General features: G+C 31.5%; 1 protein-coding gene across 4 annotated transcripts; it reads right to left on the bottom strand.

The window, feature by feature from the left end:
• Nucleotides 1-60: 60 nt before the first annotated feature.
• Nucleotides 61-20661, bottom strand: LOC148179094 (basic helix-loop-helix ARNT-like protein 1). 4 transcript variants are annotated; one of them, XM_088031073.1, is made up of 9 exons: nucleotides 20252-20661; nucleotides 12019-12106; nucleotides 5587-5753; nucleotides 5371-5540; nucleotides 5063-5323; nucleotides 4782-5013; nucleotides 4323-4561; nucleotides 3326-3664; nucleotides 61-3274 (listed from the first exon to the last, which is right to left on the bottom strand). In XM_088031073.1, the coding sequence occupies exons 2-9, from the start codon at nucleotides 12096-12098 to the stop codon at nucleotides 3218-3220; spliced, it is 1545 nt and encodes a 514-aa protein (XP_087887199.1). In that variant the 5' UTR covers nucleotides 12099-12106; nucleotides 20252-20661; the 3' UTR covers nucleotides 61-3217. The 4 variants fall into 4 exon arrangements, with proteins under 4 accessions (XP_087887199.1, XP_087887196.1, XP_087887197.1 ...); XM_088031070.1 differs by lacking the exons at nucleotides 12019-12106; nucleotides 20252-20661 and adding an exon at nucleotides 11741-11990; XM_088031071.1 differs by lacking the exons at nucleotides 12019-12106; nucleotides 20252-20661 and adding an exon at nucleotides 11741-11990 and having other exon boundaries at nucleotides 61-3271.
• Between the last annotated feature and the right edge of the window lie 1560 nt (nucleotides 20662-22221).

Below are 22221 nucleotides of genomic sequence, written 5' to 3'. Positions count from 1 at the left end.
GGTTCCATTTATATGTATATTTTCCCGGCAAATTGAAATTGAAATAAATTAAAAGAATGATTAGAAACAGAAAGTATATATTTGTATGATAATGATTAACACAATGAAGCATACTTAAAACAAAATGTTTTATATAAACTTACAAATAACATAAATGTAGAACTCTTAACCAAATAAATATTAAAACATTTATGAGTGCAATACCGATCTAACACATTTAACAAATGGGTAAATATCCTGCGACCACATCTATATTTGGTAGGTAATGGTATTTACTGTAAATCATGAGGTATCGTATGAAGAACCAGCAGATTTTTTGAGCAGCATACATTTCTGTCATTTTTTTACAAATCAATTCTTACCCTGAAAACCAGCTCAAAACAATCATTTTCGTCTTTTTATTCTTGAAATTTATGCTGCTCATTCTACGGATTCTGGTATTAAAAATAGATATGCGGGTTATATACAACTTAAATATTTTTGTCGCATACCACATCGCTTTGTTACTATGATAGGAGGAGGCCGCCCAAATTGTCATTATTTCAAGGTAACCGTAATGACTTTAATTTACTTTTAAAAAAAGTCAAACTTAATTTTTAATTAACAATATGGTATGCGATAAAATAGTATATTTAAACTCGGAATAAGGCATATGAAAAGCCTTGCTCGGCCTCAGACATTAATCAGCCGAGCGGGGCCGCTGACATCCCTTATCAGCCTCGTTACATAATATACCGACATGCTTGAACTTGAACTCTTAGTTAAGTAATTTCACATGAAATGCGTTTGCAGTCATAGTAACCGACAAATACCCGTTTGAGTTAAGCTATTGAGGGTTTGAGGTCAAATAATTTCCTGAATACGTGTACAAATATTCGTACCACACTTTTGTACTCCAAAACTTAACAAAAAAGACAAATAAAAGTACCAGAGACTGGAAATTTTCGTTGCTAAATATGGTGGAAAGATCCTGGCGTTGTACATGAAGTAGACAACCAGTCATATAAATATGTTTTTTTTTTTTTAGTTTATTTTATGTGTATCAGCAGGTCAGTAGTCAACTTGGCACTCGCCAAATTATGCAACTTTGTATCTACTTCAATCAATTTCGCAAAGAGATAAAAACATTGTTATACAACTTGAAATAATTTTGTAAGTGGGAAGCCAATTTAAGAACGTTGTGTAACTGGTTTTTACTTTGTACCGACCCGACTATCCAATTTCTTGATAAACTTTATACCCAAAGTTCATGTTATTTATTATTTAAGTTAATTCCCCACTGAAGGTCCTTGTGAGCGTTTTTTCATGTACATCGTAGGACTCCCTCGGAACGGAGACATTATGCTATCTCCCATGATCGTCTCTGTATTTATAAAGAAAAAAATTCGTTACATTTAAAATTATTGCGTATAAATTCGTTGTAACTGGGTGATTATTATTAAGTTACTAAATTATAAATTTGCGTTTTAGCCGGATAGGCTGAATGACAAACATAAAACGTATTCATGAATCTATTTGCCTCAAATGATGCTTGAATCTTAAAGTTCATGGTGCGATCTGATAAATCAATACATACAAATTCAGAAAACACCAATTCCAATGATGTTGCACCTAGGTAATAATTTATAAAACGGAAAAGACTACACTAGAAGCAAAAACTTAGAATATGTTGGAACAGTTAGGGAAGCAAACGTTAATTTTATAAACCCGGTAAGAGATTAGACTTTCAAGTAAATTTCACAACCTGTAATGGGCAAGAATAACGATTTTGGCGTGATTTAATGGTAATAAAACTAAAACTGCTTTTAGGGTTTATCTATAAAACATCAATTATTAGTTAAGGTATGAAGCATTTATTAAATTTTGATCAGTCATTTCTGCTTCTACGAAGTTTTTGGTTTAAACAGTGGAAACTGTATTTTCGTATTTTTAACATCAAATGTAATTTTTTTTTCACATTCTGGGACATATCAAAACGTAATCTTAAACACAAAAGGATACTCGTACTACAATAAGAGGATTTCATATGAACTGAAGTTACATAAAATTAACGTTCGCATTATCTCAACACTGTTCATTAATAGCAAACATTCTGTTTCAAAACACACAATTCAACACATTTCTGGCTTACAAAAAATAACTGCACAATTATACATATTACAAAAATTACGAAATATGTGTATTTATAATGAAAATAATGATTTAACTGGGATACTTCAGTACAAGTATTTATAAGTTTATTTGCAAGAATAAAATGGCAATTCACATTTTCCGTACGTTCACAACTGTAAGCAACGAAAATACATGACCCAAAAACAATTTTGTACAAACGATAAAACTGGCAAAAAAATTCAAATTTTCTAACATCTCTTAAAAACAGATAAGGCACAGCACAACTTGGAAGAATAAGAAATGTGGTTGCATGTATTTTCTGGGGCTTTCACGTCAGAGAAGTTTAAAAGTTTGTTGTGAACATACAGAAAAGTACGGTTTATGGCCCCATTTATTACAGGTGCTGATGGGAAGTGAAATTTTTACAAGAGAAGCGCGCAAACTGCACATGAACGATCTTGAGTATCCATTTAACAGTAACCATAGAATTCATATCAGTCCCGCTTGTGTTCGCGCACCCTTCAGCTATATCTTGTTTACTGGTTTTACAATCAAAACATACTTCACAGTTACTGTAAATATACAAACTAATAAGAACATTGTTTACTTACTCAAGTTAAAGATTTATGGTTGAACTATAATAAATGGGTAATTTGCCAAAAATTACAAAGGCTAAAATAATTTGTACTAAATGAATAAGACGTAATGCCTAAACCTAACGTAAAGAAAGTTTCATCACAGAATTACTATGTTTTAATCAGTATAATGTATATTACGAGTGTGTAAAATATGTACAACTTTTACAACTACAGTCCATTCACGCAGAAATTGTATAAATCTCAAATATGCACTTAAATTTTCGATTTTGGAGTTTATTAGTCTTATAATTGATAAAGCTACGTATTTGAAATTTTCTTTTCTGAATGAATAGAGAAACAATTCAATCATAAAATAAATTGAACTTTGTCTTATATGTACTCAGGTTTTTCTTATTTTTTACCACATGATCATAAAAACATCACCACACCTTCTACAAATTGTCCATGAGGCAGATCTCGCTCATTATGTATGGCCTAATTTTCAGTCTCCATATTACACTACAATTTCATATTTTGTTACGAATCAATTGGTCATGTTGATATAATGGCGTTTCCGTTTGCTGCTATAAAAAAAAGTTTACTTTACCAGTTCACTTCGGCTACAAGTTACTTACTGTTATCTCGGTAACTTGAGCCCTACTTGTACAAGGCAATGCATTTGAATGTGGTGATAACTGAGGTGACGTTTTCTGCCGCTTGTATATGTTGGTTCCTAACTCAGTACTGGGCGGTCGTTTAGGTGCAGTCTTAATTTTCAAATAGTATGGTTTGTTAGGGGAATTTTCAGTACAAGGAGAACAGTCTTGAGTCTCATTTGTGTTGCAATTTACTTGGGGGCTGGGTGTTGAGCGATGATCTGAGCCTGGCGAAGGTAAATTTGTAATTAGATGTACTATCGCCGCATCCACCTCTTGTGGATCTTCAATGCCATCATTAGGTCCATTTGAGGTTGCCTACAACATAAACAACTTTAAATAACTTATTAGTTATAAACAAAAACAGGAGTCTCACACCGCAAATGCATGAAATAACAAAGTTGCATTTTTGTGTACACCAAAGATTAGAGGTCATTTCGGTCGCGGTGCAGGATGATCCATGCATGCCGATAAAGTAGACGAACAGAATCAGTAAAAATGCACTTTTGAGAGGATAACACTGTTTCATTTACCATAAATATGTAATGATTCATGACTCTAGTTTATCAATTCTCGGTACTTCCTGCATTTTTAAATGAAATTGATATTAATTATTCACGTTTTCCATATGAATATTACCATATTACAAAAAACTGGTAACACTTTAACAATGGACTTTTTTAAATTCATTTTTACTTCTAAATTTATGTCGGCCTTTATTTGATGTAAAGTGCATTAGAAATTAAAAACGTATAATTCAGATTTTTTTCTGTTTCTGGTTAAACGCACATTGAAACCAAATGCAAGGTTTTCCGCCAGGGATAAATCAACGGAATAACAACTTTTTGCCCAACGCCACTTTTCATAATCATGTTTAAATATAAACATTACTTCATGTCGATTACAAACGAATTTAATGAATTATATTTCGCAGGGCTTCAGGAAAACAATAAGTTTGTGAAATTTTATTACTTACCGGACTGCACTGTGTCGGACTTCCTTGCGATTGGATCATAGCAGAAAATTTCTTCTTCATGTCACTGATTAACTGAATACCTTCGGTTTCAGCTACTAAACTATTAATACAAACAAAACTTTCAACAGTCCCTTGATCGTCAATTTCTAGATAACCCACTGTCCGTAAATAAATAAACTGTCCATTTCTTGACAACAAACGATAGCATGACCATCCTTTGCTTTCTCCTCTGTCATACACTAGAAAGCAGAAAAAATGAACATGATTTAGAATTTACAGGAGCCATCAAAGAATACAAAATAATTTTTCCTTGAACTTCATCTACATGTTAAAATGGATACACAATTTATTCATTCAAGTCATTAAAAAGTCATTTCAAGTAAAAAATATTAGAATAAATTTCCATTGGTGCGTTAGCGATCTCAAAATAAATTACTTCTTTTCTTAAACTTCACTTACTTTGTCTTAAGGCAATCATGACCCATCGCACATCTTCCTTATGCATAAATTTGAAGGCTGATAATCCTGAGACTTCTTCCGTCATATAACCAGCAATGAAAGAAATTCGTTGATCACAATCAATGATGCGTCCATCAATAAGATGTCTTGTTACGTATTCGTCCTTTGAAGCTTCCATGAGCTTTTCTGCCAATGGCTCCGGACGGACAATTCGTGCAAAAAATATAAGGACCTAGAAAAACTGTTAAAACCGACTTTTTTCAATTATCATTATTACTTACATCATTACTTAACGTATTTGTTGCAACTTCTCTACTGGTCGATGTATTTTGATTGCAGTTATTGTTAGTGGATGGTCGATGTACACCCACCAATCTAATAGGTTCATATACTGGAGATTCTGTTCTAGGTCCAGCTCTCTTTAATCGTATATTGAAACTTTTGTGTTCACCTCTGGTATTATCTACATTTAGGTAAAATCTTAAGGGCTCCTGGTCCTCAGGCGATGCAATGTTAAACAACGATTGACCCATCAAATCAGTCTAAAAATTTTCCTAAGTATTCAAGAAACGTAAAAACAGAGTGGTACCTGTAAATGTCCTAATAACTGTTCCACCGTATTTGAAACAAAAATGATCTTTCCGGTCGGTGAAATTATTAACAAAAAACCGTTCAACTGATCGCAAACCAGTTGTTCTAGTATGTACTGATCGACTTGTTTTGGAAGCTCCATCTGCTTCTCTTTCCCATTTAGCAATGCTACAAGTTGTTTGTTAAAATTAGTAAAGCACCCAGCAGCACTTACTTTGATAAATGCGTAAATGTGTAGCTGTCAATCTGAGAATGCTGGTTTTATCCATCCTCTTGGCACTTCTTGCGACCATTGGAACTAAGGTCGCCAACTCTCCTATAAATGAGTTTAACTTGTCCCTCCGCATCTTCTCCGCCCTATTTCTCATCTCCCGACTATTACTGCAAACAGACATTAATTTAGTTACGGATTCTTTTTAGTTATGAACAATGAATATGAAGTGAGCGCCATTATTTTTTGCTTAAACTCCCCAGTGACAATATTTTCAAATTTAAAACAACCTTCAATCTAGTATTACGTTATCGTTATCACTTTTCCATAAAAAACCTTGCACTTTATCTCTGTTATTTTGTTTTTAGTATAACCACTTCTCACTTTTTTGTTTAAAATCATGTAAAGAATGCACCTTACAGAAAAAAGAAAAATGTTCAAATTGCGAGCTATCGCAATCGCCTATGTAAAATATTTATAACTAGTATTGGAAATACTTTTCCAGAAAATTCCATTCAATCGTGATTAGACCCACAAAAATTCTTGTGGTGCATAAATATTTCAAGAAGCAGTGTTGTTTGATTTCCTCGTCACAACTTCTTATTTGCATTACAAAGTAAACTAATGGTTCTAGATATCAGACTAACGCACCTTCAAAATCCAATACTGAAAGTATATTGATTTATCTTTCCTTGGTAAATATTTTTATTCGTTTTTTTTTTGTATAGTAACAAATTGTATTTTAACAAACCTTGCTAGGTAACAATTATGATATTTATTCTATTTATCATCACTACACAAATCCTTGGTGCATAAAAATATCATGTTTCATTTTTTTTAATTAAAATCGTGAGTTTACTTAATAATCTCAGTGAGCAAGTTTCTTTCCTAGATATATTCTGCATTTTGTTATAATTAATCCGTACATTAGAATTAACGAATTGTTCTCCTGATTTCATTATTCAAAGCTTAGAATACAAAATGTACTTAATCCAACAAAGAATCTTGGCAATTAGAGATTGAGTTAAAAAAACTTAATCACTTTGATGAGTACGTTGTATTAGTTAAGATAATAAACGACAACGCGCAATTTTCCAAATCCGTCCCTTATTGTTTTAATATTTACTAAACAAATTACAAAGTTAGTGACAATATTAAAAGCATGTCTTTTACATTCACTGGCTACTAATTTTTAAATATTTATTATCAAGGCTAGATTTAAATGTTTAATAATTTAGACCCGATACCGACAAGCATAAATTTCGTTTATTGTGTTTTTATTATTGTACAAATCCACCACTTTATGCAGGTAGTAAACACACAACACTGTTGGCTAACAAGTCGAAACTGAAACATTTTAGTAACAAATCCGAGGACTATGTAGTAAGTATACATGCATTGCATGGCATCAGATGCCGGACAGAATAGTTGATGATGGCCACTTTAAGACAATTACGTAAATTAACTACTTTCCTGTTTGTTTCTTTAAATTTATTATAAAATAAAAATTTACATATGAGGTCATCGAATACAATGTTAGAGTCAAATACTTTTCATAAGTATTACCTTTAATTTAATAGTTCTAATAACGTAGAGAGAGGAAGGAAGTTTCAATGACGTGCACGTAATAATGGTTTACATTAGATAAGGGTGCTTTTAATAAATTTAGTTCGACATGCTAAAATATTATTACTCGTTTTGTAGAACAAACTAATTACTACAGAAATTCCACTAGTGAGTTTCATTAGTGGCCACCATTGTAAATAATGAAATTAGGAAAAAAAATCAAATGCACTTCAGTACCGATGCGCCAAATTCGAAGATACATTGAACATGCATTCAACGAAGGTCACCAAAGTATGCTGCACGAACATCACAGGGTCGTAACCGATGTAACAACAATCCAAACGGTCGCTTTACATGTTTGCAATTATTGTTTAAAGAACAATTTTATTGTGTTTCACCTAATTAATAGTTTCAACTCCACACTTATATGGATATGTAGTAGATAAGCATGAAATGCAGTTCTGCTACAAAGTACAATTTTTTTTCTAAAAAGCCTTTCATTCTAATATCACATGATCTGACTTTTAAAAATAAGTTCGAGAATTTTCAGCTTCGCAGGATTTCAAGTGATCTAATCTAATAAATTTCCAAACTAAAATGTAGCATCAGATTAGATAACAAAACGAAATACTTTTGATTTTTTCGTCTAGATATTTTTGAATTCTTTATTTCAAGTTTCTGATCATTTCGGGCGAATTTAAGCTTTAAGCTCTTATGTCTTTCCCAATTATTTTTTTTTGTGCTACCAAATTTGAATGTGAAGAAGCAAAGGTCAAATTTACGTCGAGCGCTGAAACAAACCTGGAACTACATCAACGAAATTTGCTATAAATAATCTATAAAATATTCTTTTGGATGCAATTCGACGAAGAAGTAACCAAAAACTTATTCTTAGACTAGTTACTACCAACCATCTGCCAGCTTCAATGTCATTCTACTGTTGGTCCTAATTTAGATCCTTTTTCAATGACAATTATTTGCCCGACACAATTTGTCACTGCGTGTAATTCTAATGCAATTGCTTTAAAAAACTGCATTTCAATACCGATGGGGCATGGTACAGTGATTATACTTATTAAGTGAAGGTCAGCAATGTTGTGATGTACATCAAAATGCTATAGCTATATCATAACAGTCTAAACTGTCACATTGAGTGCTTTTAACAGTTAATCATTAAGGGATTTATCAACTTAATAATTTCACGTTTACTGTAACACAGATTATGCAACTTTGTTTCTAAACATTCAGGGAAGTATGTATTGTTGACTACGTGAATTTTATTTTAGTATAGAAACTTAGTTCTAAAAATATCTTATGATTTGGATCTCAAAAATGGTTTCCACACTTTTTGTGCAATGTGCCTTAAAGAGATTAACGATCTACAATATCATTTTAGAACAAATAACAAGACAGATTAGATATAAATATATAAATTATTTCCGATTTTTCCTTATAGCTATTTACGAGCAATTTATTTCATGTTTAACACAATGAAAAATAGAGGTAATAATGAGTTGTAACCAATTTAACTGATCTAGTTACAACAGAACCACAGTGTTTATTTTAAAATCATTTAACCCTTTAATTAGAGATAGCTACAAATTGATCATATTACATTTGTTACGCTTGCATCTATACTCTGGTGCATAATGCAGGAGTGTAACCGGAACCAGCCACAAATGCACCAAACTTGCGAAAGTTACAATTACCCTAGCATTTTGTCCCAGACAAGTTTTAATTAGCTGCAGTATGAAACGAAACACTGGTAAACTACAGTTTATTTAGTTGTTCACACGAAAATCTCTTGAATTCACCACATCAACAATAACTAGACCACACAAACCACAAAATATGAGGGACGTTTCTGTATTCAAGTTGCATTTATCAAAATGATTGTTTATATGAAAATTCTGTCATATCTTTGATATCACAGGTAAACGTCAGTTTGATAACGAAAGTTTCCGGGTCGTCTGTGGCGCAAAAATTTTTGGCTTCCACATCTCTACTTAATTAATGTAGTAAGTGGTTAAGTGGTATGTAAGTTCAACTGCATTTTATAGTTGGAGCAGCAAAATAGAATTTTTTCATTTTTGAGTGGCGGAACAAAGTTATGGAGCCACAGTGTGTTTATAAAGTGTCCTATACATTGCGGACAATTACTATCCCAACATCGTTGCAGTTACAGCATATCAATGTCACATTTTTTAAAATTGTTACATAATATACATTCAAACAGAACCGCCCACATCTCGGAGTGGGACATGCAACGACGCACATAATGTGATCTGCAGCAGTCAATACAATTCTGTAATGTGAAATGGAGGAAATACTTGTGTAACTTGTTTAATAATTACAAAAATGATGCTTCAGGTTTAAAAATAAACCGCAGCACCAAGGAAACAATTTTTAGTAACGTTTCTCTATAAGAATTAATGATCGTTTACCATTGCTAAGACAAAAGATACGATTCGCACTTAATTTTTAAAACAGTGAATGAAAGCATTACCAAAATTTTCTAGTTTTTTTTAATTCATTTAAAAAAGGAACAAAAACAGTCGGATACATCCTTCAAACTTCTAGTTCACATCAAAATATTTGAACTACTGTTAATTATAGTAGTGTTATTAAAGCCAAGTGTAAGCAAACATTACCCAAAGAAAGTCATTGATTTACGATAACCTACACTGGATGCATTTGATACTCTTATCGTTAGCCATCAAAATTCCGTCTGGTTTTTGCTATTAACGCCGAAGATAAAAATTGAATGAATCATTCAAATCATTCCCATATTTTATTACCGACGTGTCTGCACTTCTTTTGTTCTTTCGTCGTTATTTGAATAAAAAATACTAATTTGTTATTTAGTATGCACTGTTAGCTTGTCTTTAGAATTGTTTATGTTGAAGTTGAATTTCGGGTATTTGTATTCACACGATGCATAAAAAAGCAAAAAGGAACATCCCTTGATAAATGGTCATATCCCTGGTAGTTAAGCAGATGTAGATTGCGTGTGAGAGATATTTCGATGATTTTTGACAATTTTTCGGAAATTCAAAACTAATAAAAGATTCAAAAATTTATAAATACAAATTAATGAAAAATGTGGTAAAATTAAAATTTTTGAAACACAAGACATACAACCAAAGCACTTGAAAAAACTTAAAAAAAAGAGAAAACTCAATTGGAGAAATAAGATCTTACAAAACAGTAAATTGTCTGTGAATGGTTACAAACTTTCTAAAATATTGTCCACAAAAATCCATATACTATTAAAAAATAGTAAAATATTCGATAAAACATCAATATTTTACAAATAACTCTTTCGTATTTCAAACAAATCCTCTTCTATTTTTAAAGTTTACAGTTATTGTAAAGTAAGTAGTATCAGAATCAAAATTACCTTTGGAACTTTAAAAATAGGCGCTTGCTAGCATTGGTTTGATAAAATAGGATCAAGTTTCAAGAATTAAAAATGATAAAAGGCCAACAACGAACAAAACGGTCCTTTGGAACATCCAGGATCTTTTTATAGAAAATATAAAGTGCAGTTGTCGAGTTCATTTTTAAATTATTATTCATGACAATAGATTGTTGTGGGTTTAAAATGAAAGATAAAATTTATTTGGCAACATTGTAAAAATCTACAAAAGTGATGTCAGAGACACCCTCGTCCAACAGTATAGAAATTCAAAATCTAAAAAATCGCTTCCGTATCTAACAGCCAACCATTTACAGATTGCCAAATATTGTAGATTTTATTTATATCTAATGTCTATAATGTCCCAGTATTTATTTTTGGAAAAAATGGAAAATAAACACTTAGGTCAAATTGAAAATAGACAATTACGATATTTGTGTTAATTAGTCAAGTAATTTTGTTCTATTAAAAATAAGGTTAATTAATATGTCAATACTTTTGTTTTTTAAATGATTAAGGGAACCTAATGGTAGGAATGATTGCAAAATAATTGGTCAACAACAATTCTAGTCGGTGGGTGGGTAAAATGTAAACACTTTTGCCGGTAAGTATGAAAGTAGCAGTATGTTTTAAAATATCTAGAAGCAGTAACAAGTTGTTTGTGTCGTTATTGCGCATCAATTCAATTGACTTGTTATGTTATCTCTGCTGATATAAGTTGTGTATTAGATAGCAAATGAGTCTAAATAACGCGGCAGAAATATTTCAAGAAATGAACTAGACTGCTTATGTTAATGTTATGTATCTGAAAGTCTATTAATAAAGCATAAAATGTCAAAATGTTTGATAATAGAAATACAATCGATGCCAGATTGTTACACATAAACACAAAAACACTTTATGTACTTTGTTGTTTATGACTTTGATACGATTAAATGTACGTTCCACATTAGACCATCGCTATACCGACGAAGGCCAATGATAAACCGGAGCTCTCTATTTTAAAGTAAAAACATCGAAGAGATTACAACGTAACAACTAGTTAGTTCTCTCCTACAGATTATAAATTGCATTTACATGCCCGGCCGTCCACGAGTTTCCATAAATACATTGTAATGAACTTCAGGTCATAATGATCGAATAATTTAATTAAATGTACGGACTTTGACTAACCTGGGAGGGTTATCTACTATAAAATTAAAAGACGGCCCTGGAGACGGGTGCCATGGATTAGCCATCACGGTAAGCGAATTGCCGTAGAATTCACAAGGAGCCAACATTTACACGACTGCACCCACAACGTGTTATCGTATGAGATGTCCTGTGCAATGTTTCATATGGAATTATTTGCAATAACAGGGGAATACACGTATACAAACAACTACGTCGTCGTTTGAATCGCGACTGACTGCGCGGATATAAGCAAGCGTCACAGCGGCGTAACAATTTACCTTGGCAACACAGAACCTTCGGGAGAAACGCACGCCTCTGGTGTGGGATCTTCTTCAGTCTCACAATCTCCTCCATCCATGATTTCACCTGCAACATTCATAAATTGTTCTAAGCTGGTTTGTCTAACCTAAGCACTTGTTTGTTGTACACGCTACAATGCTTCCGTCGTTGGAGAGGTCAGATTTCATTACCGTGACGGATATTTCTATATGTATAATAAAACACGCAAATATTCGATCATTCCAGCGAAAATGTTGACTACACAATCTTACACCCACGGAAACTAGAAATTATGTTTACCAGGGCGATTCAAAAATCAAACGGAAACTTGTTGAGGATGCATCTTCATTCCGAATTCAAATTACATTATATCGTGTATACAATTAGATCGCCATTAGTATTAATTATACCAATGTCCTACTATATAACACCACAAACTTGTTTGAAGGCTATACGTTTCTCTATGTAGGAACAGGAAAAGATTGCTTTCCATAGTTATTTATTGGTTTCTTAAAATTCTGTTTTGTTTAGATCATTCCAACCTTAAAACACACGCTATACAATGTCCTCTTATGTAACATGATACAGAAAAAAGTCGACATATCTATACAAAAATAACACCAAACATAAAACAGTAGCAGATAATAAACGACACATTGTGTCGAAATTTTGATATTTACATTAACTTTTACCAACTACAGCTAAGAAGATATTTTTTTACGAACATTAAATGGAAGAGGTTAAAAAGTCGTCTCAAATACGGTAAATAACGAAGTAGAAAAAGATAAAGCTGTGAAGGTTTGATTTGACATCTATTACGTACAATGTATTCAAAAGTACTCTTTATGAGATAAATTTGTGGCCATCTGTAGGCTTTTATAGCTTGGACCTTGTAAAATAGTGTCAGTAATTAATTCAAACATCCAGTCAAAACTGAATGTCAAAAAATTGACTGCAACGCAGATTATTTTATACTTAGATATTTATGTACTTGTATCACAGAATCTCGTGAATTAAATAATATTGGATTCAATTCGAAATTCTTAAATTATGTTCTTATTAATTTATAGACAGTAGCTTCTGCTTCTTACTATAAAATAAAAAAAAATACAATTTTAAAAATGTTCATGTTTGGCATGAACTCAAATTTCTATTCTAATAGTTTTAACCCAAAAGGAATGGAATTTGACCGAGTGTTTCTTAGCAAAAATTAAAAAAAAAAACAATTTTAAGCAAACACGAATTTTCCAAATTACTACTACAGTCGACAGCATTTTTTTTGCATCCTACATGCTTAATAAATAGACATAACGACAAAATTCTAGAGCCAGAAAAAGAACGAACACAAAATTCCCATATTTCTTTTAAATCCACAAGTTTAATATTGTAACGGTAAAATAATGATATTCGGAACTTTTAATTTTGGAACGAACCCAAAACCTCTCAGATTGTAAAATTTTTATATCAGCAAAAATATCAACCTAATGCTCTTCTTTGCAAATACGCCAAAATAATTAAATAAAACTTGTAGAAAAAATCTGTTTTCACATTGAAAGTATGTATGTCAAATTATCAAAAAATATTTTTTCAGTTCAAAGTTCTTGTATCAAAGTTTTTACAAAAACCTCCGTCAGTCATCGTTATTACTTGACATAAAAAAAGAAAGATTCTTCAAGCAAAGGCAATTTTACGACTGTCCAATTAATGTTGTTCCCAAGAAGTTCTTGACGAGTTCTAGAGCAAAAATCACTAAAAATAATTTTAAAAATATTTTTTTGAACCATTCTCGTATAAATTTACCTTTGGTTCTCAAATTATTACTTACACTCAGCAACTTATTCAAGAATCAACAGTTCTTCTACTTCTAGTAGGTGTTGTCGAAAATGCATTAACAAAACTGATTATTTATAAATTTCATTGTGTAAATTAGTTATCGTGGGGTCAATATTCTGGTAACTTCATTCTGCCGTGAACTATGTGAACGAGTATGTAGAGGAAATTTTTATTACTGATATGATAACTAAAATCATGGATTTTTTCCTATTTTCACTATAGTAACATGTCAATTATGTTTATTCGATATGTAAACTTCTCATTATGTATTGTAATTTGAACAAATTTTAATTTTCACAAAAAAATTATCCTCTCTCAACTGATGTTCGAAAATGTATTCTTGGCTGTGAGGATGAGAAATCTTTGTTATTTATTTATTTTTAGGGTTAGCCTAAAATTGCCAACGTAAGTTCTGGGCGTGATTCTAAAATATTGCATTTACCTCTGCCAAAATTTTATGGAGCCGTAGAAAGACAACTTAAAGTAGCTACCAAAATTCGATTATACAATTTTAACATTTGCAAATTTATACAGAAAAAATAGTAAAGCCTAATTTTCCGAATTTCACAGGAAACGTACTGGGAATAACTTTCTAGAAACCTCTCATGAGTGGGCTTAGACGTAACTATTAATAATAAAGAAACACATGTTGTGGTAGGTTATTTTAGCGTGTCGTTTCATATCCTGAAAATAACCTTATAAATAAGTAATTGCAGATTGATTGGATTTAACAAGGTGACATCAATATCGTCGCATAAATTAATCACTACAATTAACAGATACTAATAAATATGACATAAACCCACGTGTTGCAGTTGTGAATATTCCGACGATTTTAATAATTTTTTTTGAAAGATTTAAAAAAAGTTTAACTGTTGGGATCTGATTTTAAATGAACGCCGTCACCAATGGAATTTTGCGGCATTCGAAAAAGCCATTAATTTTGAACCTGCTTCAATTATTAACACATCGTTTCATTTAAATAAATTAATTGTTATTTACAATTTAAATCAGTACGCCTATGCGCATCTTGGGTGCAGACAGTAATTTTCATAGTCTCCTATCATCACAAGTCACCAGGCGCCTTATTGATTTACGTTTATGTAATTTTTTCAAGTTTATAATCATATGAAGCAAGGTTATATTTACCTTCATAATATTGTATTATACCTTCGATCCTAAATTCTGGTTTATGTTAGGGTTCAGAAATGAAATTTTGAGCCGATCGACATGAAGATGAGATTTCACTTACATCAGATGTATTAGAAAATATGTAGTCACAAAAACGATGTGGCGCGAAAGATAGTCACTGTGACTCGATTCACCGTGAAAGATAGTTGCGTCAGAAAAACGATAAAACCTTAAAATTTGACTAAATTTTTTTTTCAGTTTTTCAAAAGCCGGTTTCTGGTAGCTAAAAAATTTCAGATTTCCTTAAAAATTGTTTCAATTTTGCAACTTACTGTATCTAGTTGCAAGTGTATTGTAATATAGTTTCGCACATTTTGACTAAGTATGGGCAATGTTTGAAAAACTTTGAAAAGCAATGCAAGAAAATTTCTAAGGTCTTGCTACCTGTCTATACATACATTGATTCAATGCCTAAATCTATTTTTGGTGGAAGTTCTGGTACTGTCATTGGAAGTGCGCCACGGTCTTCAAAATGTTATTATCAAAGAGCCCAACCTTGACCTTCTTGTCCTTAAAATTTTCAGTCTTTATTCTAGAACTTCCACATGAAAGTAGGTTTTTTATGTCTTTTTCTCTTAAAGAATATAGCGCTGATCATGAATGAAGTAAAACCAGTAATCCAAATTAATGAAATATCAAACTGCTGCAACAATGCGTAGATACAACACGCAAAGACATGACTTGTTTTATTATAAATGTGTAAACAGTAGTTAACTAAGATTAAATAATTGATACTTATGACACAAGTGAATAAAAGAGTTATTAATGAAGCTTGTAAAAATGTTGCCTTAATCCACGTGCAGCAGTATCCTGAGCTGTTCGAAATCAAAAACTCTATAATATTTTTAATCTCATTTCGAATATTATTGTTAGACGCATAGAAAAACTCTTGACCAATTTTAAGTTCTACATGTTTACTTTTTCTTATCATTCTAAAATTAAACAGTTATTTCTAATAATTACATAATAATGAATTTACAATTTCAGAGAAATCAGATTACTTAATCACGATATTTGTTTTACATGTTTTTTGTAGAAAACTCTTGTTATTTTTAATTTGTAGATATAAATGAGCTTTGCTTCCAGTTAAACGATTTAGGTACATAACACCACAAAGTACATTATGTGAAACACCAAAGTGTTACAGTAACACAAGTAAATTACAACTGATTCATGATATTCTAAATTGTCATAAATTTGGACCATTTTGTTTTCCCTAGACACGACAAATAAAGTAATTCCAAATTATTAAATTAGCGTAATTGTTAAGTAACCGTGGGGGTCTTTATAAATACACAGAAGCTTCATTACGTCGTGTGTTCCGTAATTGAGATGAAATTATGTTCGATAAATAAGAACCTCGTGCGGCTAGGGTTAGTTTAAAATAGGAATATAAAAGTAGAGGTAGCAAATCGCAATTAAATTATTACCTTAATTTTCTGTTTTCCCTGTTTTGCCTGTTTTCCAAAAAGAACCGGAAATTTCCCAGTCGGTGTTATGGTTACTGACCACGCGTTTTGAAGTATTAAAAGACTCATCCACGCGCCACCTCCTGCTGACAATTGCTTCGCTGTAGGTGATTAACAACTTCATTCAAGATTCGTTAGTTATTTAAAATAATAACGTTGGTAGCTTGATTTGTGCAAAAGGTTGTCATATCTAGCAACTCAATTTACATAAACAGCCGAATTCATTCCAGAGAACTAGAATGTGGGCGAAATACAAACTTCCATTACTTTTAAAACATATTAATAACGTGGGATCAAAGTAAATTAATTAAAATTACAATTATCACATTAATAATTTAACTCACCACCGCAATTAATTTATTGTGGTTACGCTTATTATGAAACGTAGAATAAATACAGGGTGTCCCAGAACTCGCGCCCCAGAGAGCAAGGGAGGGTGCCGACAACAATACAGATGCTAAATTTCAAAACAAAAATTGACTAAGTTTAATAGTATTCAAGAACTGATAAAAAGTTAACAACCAATCCCGAAAGCTTATTCGAGAAGTAGAGTAAAAGGCCATCCCAATTTCCTAGGCAACAAGAGTCTAATGTTTAACTGACCAATGGATGATAGTGTGTGTCCATAGTTACCAATTTTCGAATTCTGTTCAGCTTCGGGATTGGCTACAAGTTTTTTGTCTTATCTCGGTTATTTTTTGAGTTAAAAAATTATGGTTTCAAATATTTGGTTCAGAATTGTTGCCTTCATAAGCCCATTCTCTCTGGGGCGCGAGTTCTGGGACACCCTGTATATACATGGGTAAAAAAAGCTCTAATGGCTTTTTCTGTTATGTTGGTAACCACCATTTTTGACATGTCTGAACAATGAGATCTTTGTATGTATAAATTTAAAACACTAAAACAAAAAAAAACAACAGGTTGCTTTACATCTTCGGCTTTTATCACAAACGTTTCAAAAAAATCTCACCGTATCATCTTATCAAACGTACTAGAGATATAAAAGAATATAAATGCTGTTAATTAATCCGAAAACTGAAAGTTCCATATTATTATAATCGCCTGAAAACCACAGAGTTCATTTTTTTACGGTCTAGTCTGGTAGTCTGTCTAATATTTGACTGCATCTCTTGACAGTTGTGAACTCTTAACTATCGATCGTGTTAAGACATGCGTTTGAATTTAAAATGAGCAATCAACTTAACGCCTTTTTTTTAATTGGATCACTTGAGACCGGTTTATACTCTTATCACTCCAGTATCTACAAACTTATCTTCTTACTTTCATGCATACATGTAGCTATGTACTTAACAATTTTTTGTTTTCCTTTATCAAAATCCTAATAACATCTGTGTGTAAACTAAGTAAGAACAGTTTGAATGGTAGAGTAGCCACACTGTCAAACAGACATTCTCTGTTAAAAAAGCATGCATTATTGGCAAACTTAATTGAAATTATTTGTCATCAACATTTTAACAGTGTTGATGCTGAAGCGCCAAGGATTCACATTGACTTGCTTTTTTCGTAATTGTTCAAGTCATCGACGAAAAATATATGTATTAATATTATTCTTATCACTCTGATGTTGATATAAGCTATGAAAAGCAACTCTGTATCAAGTTCATTAAAGTATTAATAATTTTGAAGTCAATACATAAGACAGTGCTCACGTAATAAACTTGTAAGTATATAATAAAAAACTTTAAAAACAAGAAAGTTCCTATAAAAAGGTAGTTTCCTGTTTCTATAAATAAAACAAATAATTGAAAGTTTCACAATATCAATTATTAATCGGGAAATACACAAATATTACTAGTTTCATTAGTCATTTCCTTATTCAAGTTGCAATGATCCTTTTTTTTCGGAAAAAAGTTATATACATACAGGTGTATCGTAAATCGCGAATGAACTCAGTCAGTCGTAAAATTCTGCACTTAAAAGAACGATATAAAATGCAACTTTTATTCTTTTGAAGTTTTTGGTTCTTAAGCTTTCCGAAAAAGTCAGAGGATCAATAAAGCAAAATGAAAAATGAGGAGAAGCCGCAAGTTTGAATTATCATTAATAGTCTCACAGAATTGGTTCTATGCCTGCTACTATGAGTTGATATAGCGAAATTTGTGATCATCCAGCAGATAGCGTGTCCAAGCATCAAGTAAGATTGCTAAGAAACAAAACTCAAGGTTGTCAGATCATATGAAATATCTCAAAAGGTACAACAGACCCTTTGTTAGCTAGTAACTTTGGCATAATGTGGGCGACTGGAATCTTGTTATTATTATCATAGTGCAACATGTCAAATTAAATTTGTTAACAGCTGCATAGAGAATAAACAGTGCTGCCACATTGAACTAGTCATGGTTGAGTGGAACTTTAGTTCTTTGCAATCGGACAATAAGATCTTTGTGAATACTATTGGAACAACAAAATGTGAGTTGGAACAAATATGAGCAATACGTTTTCTGGTGCTTTAAAAATGTCTTTGAATAAAATTGAGTTACTCAAACGAAATTCTCGTCAAATTTAATTGAAACAGAAGAGGGCATGTATTTGACAGCTTAGACTTACAGAACATTGCTACAATAAAAATGTCATCCCCGATTAGAAAAAAAATATCATGTGAGAGACGTGATTGAAGCATGCTGTAGACTTTTATCTTCGATCGTTCAAAAATTTGTCGTTTAGTAAACTGTACAAAAACTGTACAATGCACACATTTTGCATAGACTCGTAAAATAGTTGTCAAATTTAATTTTTTTGACATTTCACCGTTGATGATTTCTAATATAAATTATAAACGGAAAACAATCGTAGATAAAATGTTGTAATACCCACGTGAAAAAACTCTTTATGGCATTCGTGTTTTAAACTAACCACTCATACAATAGAGAGTGACTTTTTAAACTTCTCTCTTCAATAACGAAATTGTTGGTTCCTCAACTAAGTTTGGAATTAAACATTAATTAACTGATTAGTGATTATCCAATTAACATGTCAGAGGTTTTGAAAGTGGCTGATGATGAACCTAAAATGTGAATCCCATTCAACATATGAGAACTGTATGAATTAAGAAGAGACATGACATCACGATTCCAACGCCTGTCATGATCACAAATTTTGCTGTTACATGACACAGTCCTTACCACAAAATTACATATTTGTTGAAGTTGTCTTATCAATGTTAGTAGGTGGTCAACAATTTTGAAGCTTAATATGATGATTAAGAGATCTTAGTCTCATTTGTCTATTTAATAAACATAACATGCAAAATAATCTAGCTACCATTGGAACTGTAGAGCCCTCTACCAACGATACAATAAAATACCATCCAATGTTTATTAATGGATGTTAAGGTTGGTGGCTTTTAATTTTTCATTCTGGAAACAGCTTCATCAGGAGAATATCATAAATATAAAGTAGAATTTGTTGTATTTTCTACATTTTTCAGGGTATAAGAAGATACGACTGCTGTGTTGTATGTTGTGATTATCTAGTCCAAGATCGAAGCGTTGTATTTATACTTTGATTATTATAATTAGCGTGAAATGTTCGAAGTTGTTTACTTCAGCTGGAACGGGTGTGGAATATTTACTTTTACAATAATCAGGCCAAATTGCTTAACAAATCATTGAAATCTGATTCCCCTTAATTAAAAAATATCAATACTTATAATGTAAACGTTAAATACCATAAACAACTCAAAGCATATGTGGTAAATAAACGAAAGTGCAGTGCTCACCTAAAACGTGTTTCCAATAAAATCCAGTCTTCAAAAAGCAGTCTTGAGTATAAGTGACATACAAACACTATAACAGAAATTGTCACAGCACATGTAAATCGTTGTTTAAACCGATCCAAATAACGTTTCCTAAACTAGGTAACTACACAAACAGTCCACCATATTTTACGTTTAACAATGATGGAACAATGTCGCCCCTCTTCATTGGTAAAAAATTCTGTTGGATTTTCGGTGCTCAAAGTTGAATGACCGACGAAATTTTTTACTTTTTTTCTTACAAAACTATAAATATAAGACACTATTTTATTTAATCTGAAGCATTTTGTACAAACATTTTTACTTTTATTTGGATACTCAAGAATCTGGTAAAAAAATAGTCACATCGTAACTTTCTTTGTCACGTCAATTTTATCGTCGGTGGCGCCCTCTATGAACGAAAAATTGCACGATTACGGAAATCTACATGTTTTTTTAAGTGTAGTTATATGAACTTCCTTTAGATGGCACAGTATTTTATAAATTTAGTTTAAAATGAGGCATTGTTACTTCGAGGACTAAAATAAAAAAACTAAAAAATCAGACAAATAAATTGTTGGTTCTTAATGTTAATATTTTAGTAATATAATTATTAATTATAAAAAATAATAATTTGGAATTCTGCGAATTTGTTTCAATTTTTTGATATTATTGCAATATAATTTATTTATAAAAACAATTTGTTTGTGATGAACCAATTGAGAACGTCTTTATGGGTTAGGGACGAAATGAAAAAATCATAAATATCTACTGAGGTATCGATCCCATTTAAATGTTTTTCAAGGTTCTTTTTAATTAATCAGGCATTTATCTTTCAACATAATTTTTTCGAAATTACAACCACATTATCATTACAGACTACTGTTTTATGTATTACTTTATGCATCAATGACAATCTAAAAAAGAACAGAATAAATTTAAATTTGTAATTGGACAAAATAATTACAAACAAATTTGTGCTTTGCATAAAAACTTAACAATTTAACAATAAGGTTTTGTACTTGAGATAATTAAATTACAACAATATTAGTTCTAATTAGGATGATGTCAGTTGAATTGTGGAAACTTGCGTCAACACGTAAAAAATAATGTACGGAAATTTTAAGTTGTTTAGCATTAATCAGCTACTCCTACCGGAAGCCAGGTATGATTTATGAAATAATATTACCAATAGATACATCTAATTTATTGCTAGAAATTAATAGGTACCGATCGACGCCTTTTCACCTTGATCTAAATGGTGGAGGTTTCAGGTATTTCTGGCAATACCGTAATCTTCAAAATTGCATTACAGCAATGTAAATATTTTATCCTCACCTAAGGGCAATCAATTTTAAGTTCATCGAGCTTCCCGTAATATTTCATATTTTGAAATAAAAATTTACTCGCGAATGACCGCGTGATGAATGATTTTGGTAATGGAATACGGCTAGTAAAAAGCCAACTGATCCATCCTGGTTAAGACAGGCTAAAATTGTCGAGAGCTTTTTTTCTAAGCTAATTGTTGATATAATTATAAGTTTACCTAGACGAATTTTAAGTAGTGAAATTTTAATTACGTCACATAAAAAACTGTAGAAATGGTGAATTTAGTTCTTGAACAGAGTAATACAATAATTGGAAGAATTATGTAGCAGCTGATTAAATAAGATGTAAGTGAAAGTTGTGACGAGATGACAAACACTTATAATAATATCCAAATTACTCGTATTACATATTTGTTTACTTAACTTCCGTACAATAAACAATGAAAAAACACCTTCAATAACACCTTATTAATTCTGATTCATTATTTCCACTTTTTGCAATATTAATCAGCATCCAAGTAGATTATAAATATTCCATTGCTTTTTTCTACAATTTATCTTAATCATCACTTGCACGCTGTATTTTATTCTAATTATTATTGTTGTTTATAATTTATTTTTTATTTG

This window comes from Gnatocerus cornutus, chromosome 2 (assembly GCF_029298725.1).
Source record: "Gnatocerus cornutus isolate USDA-ARS CGAHR chromosome 2, icGnaCorn1.1, whole genome shotgun sequence".
Classification (NCBI taxonomy): Eukaryota; Metazoa; Arthropoda; class Insecta; order Coleoptera; family Tenebrionidae; genus Gnatocerus; species Gnatocerus cornutus.
The sequence above is the reverse complement of the archived record's forward strand: the minus strand, read 5'-3'. Positions and strand labels throughout refer to the sequence as shown.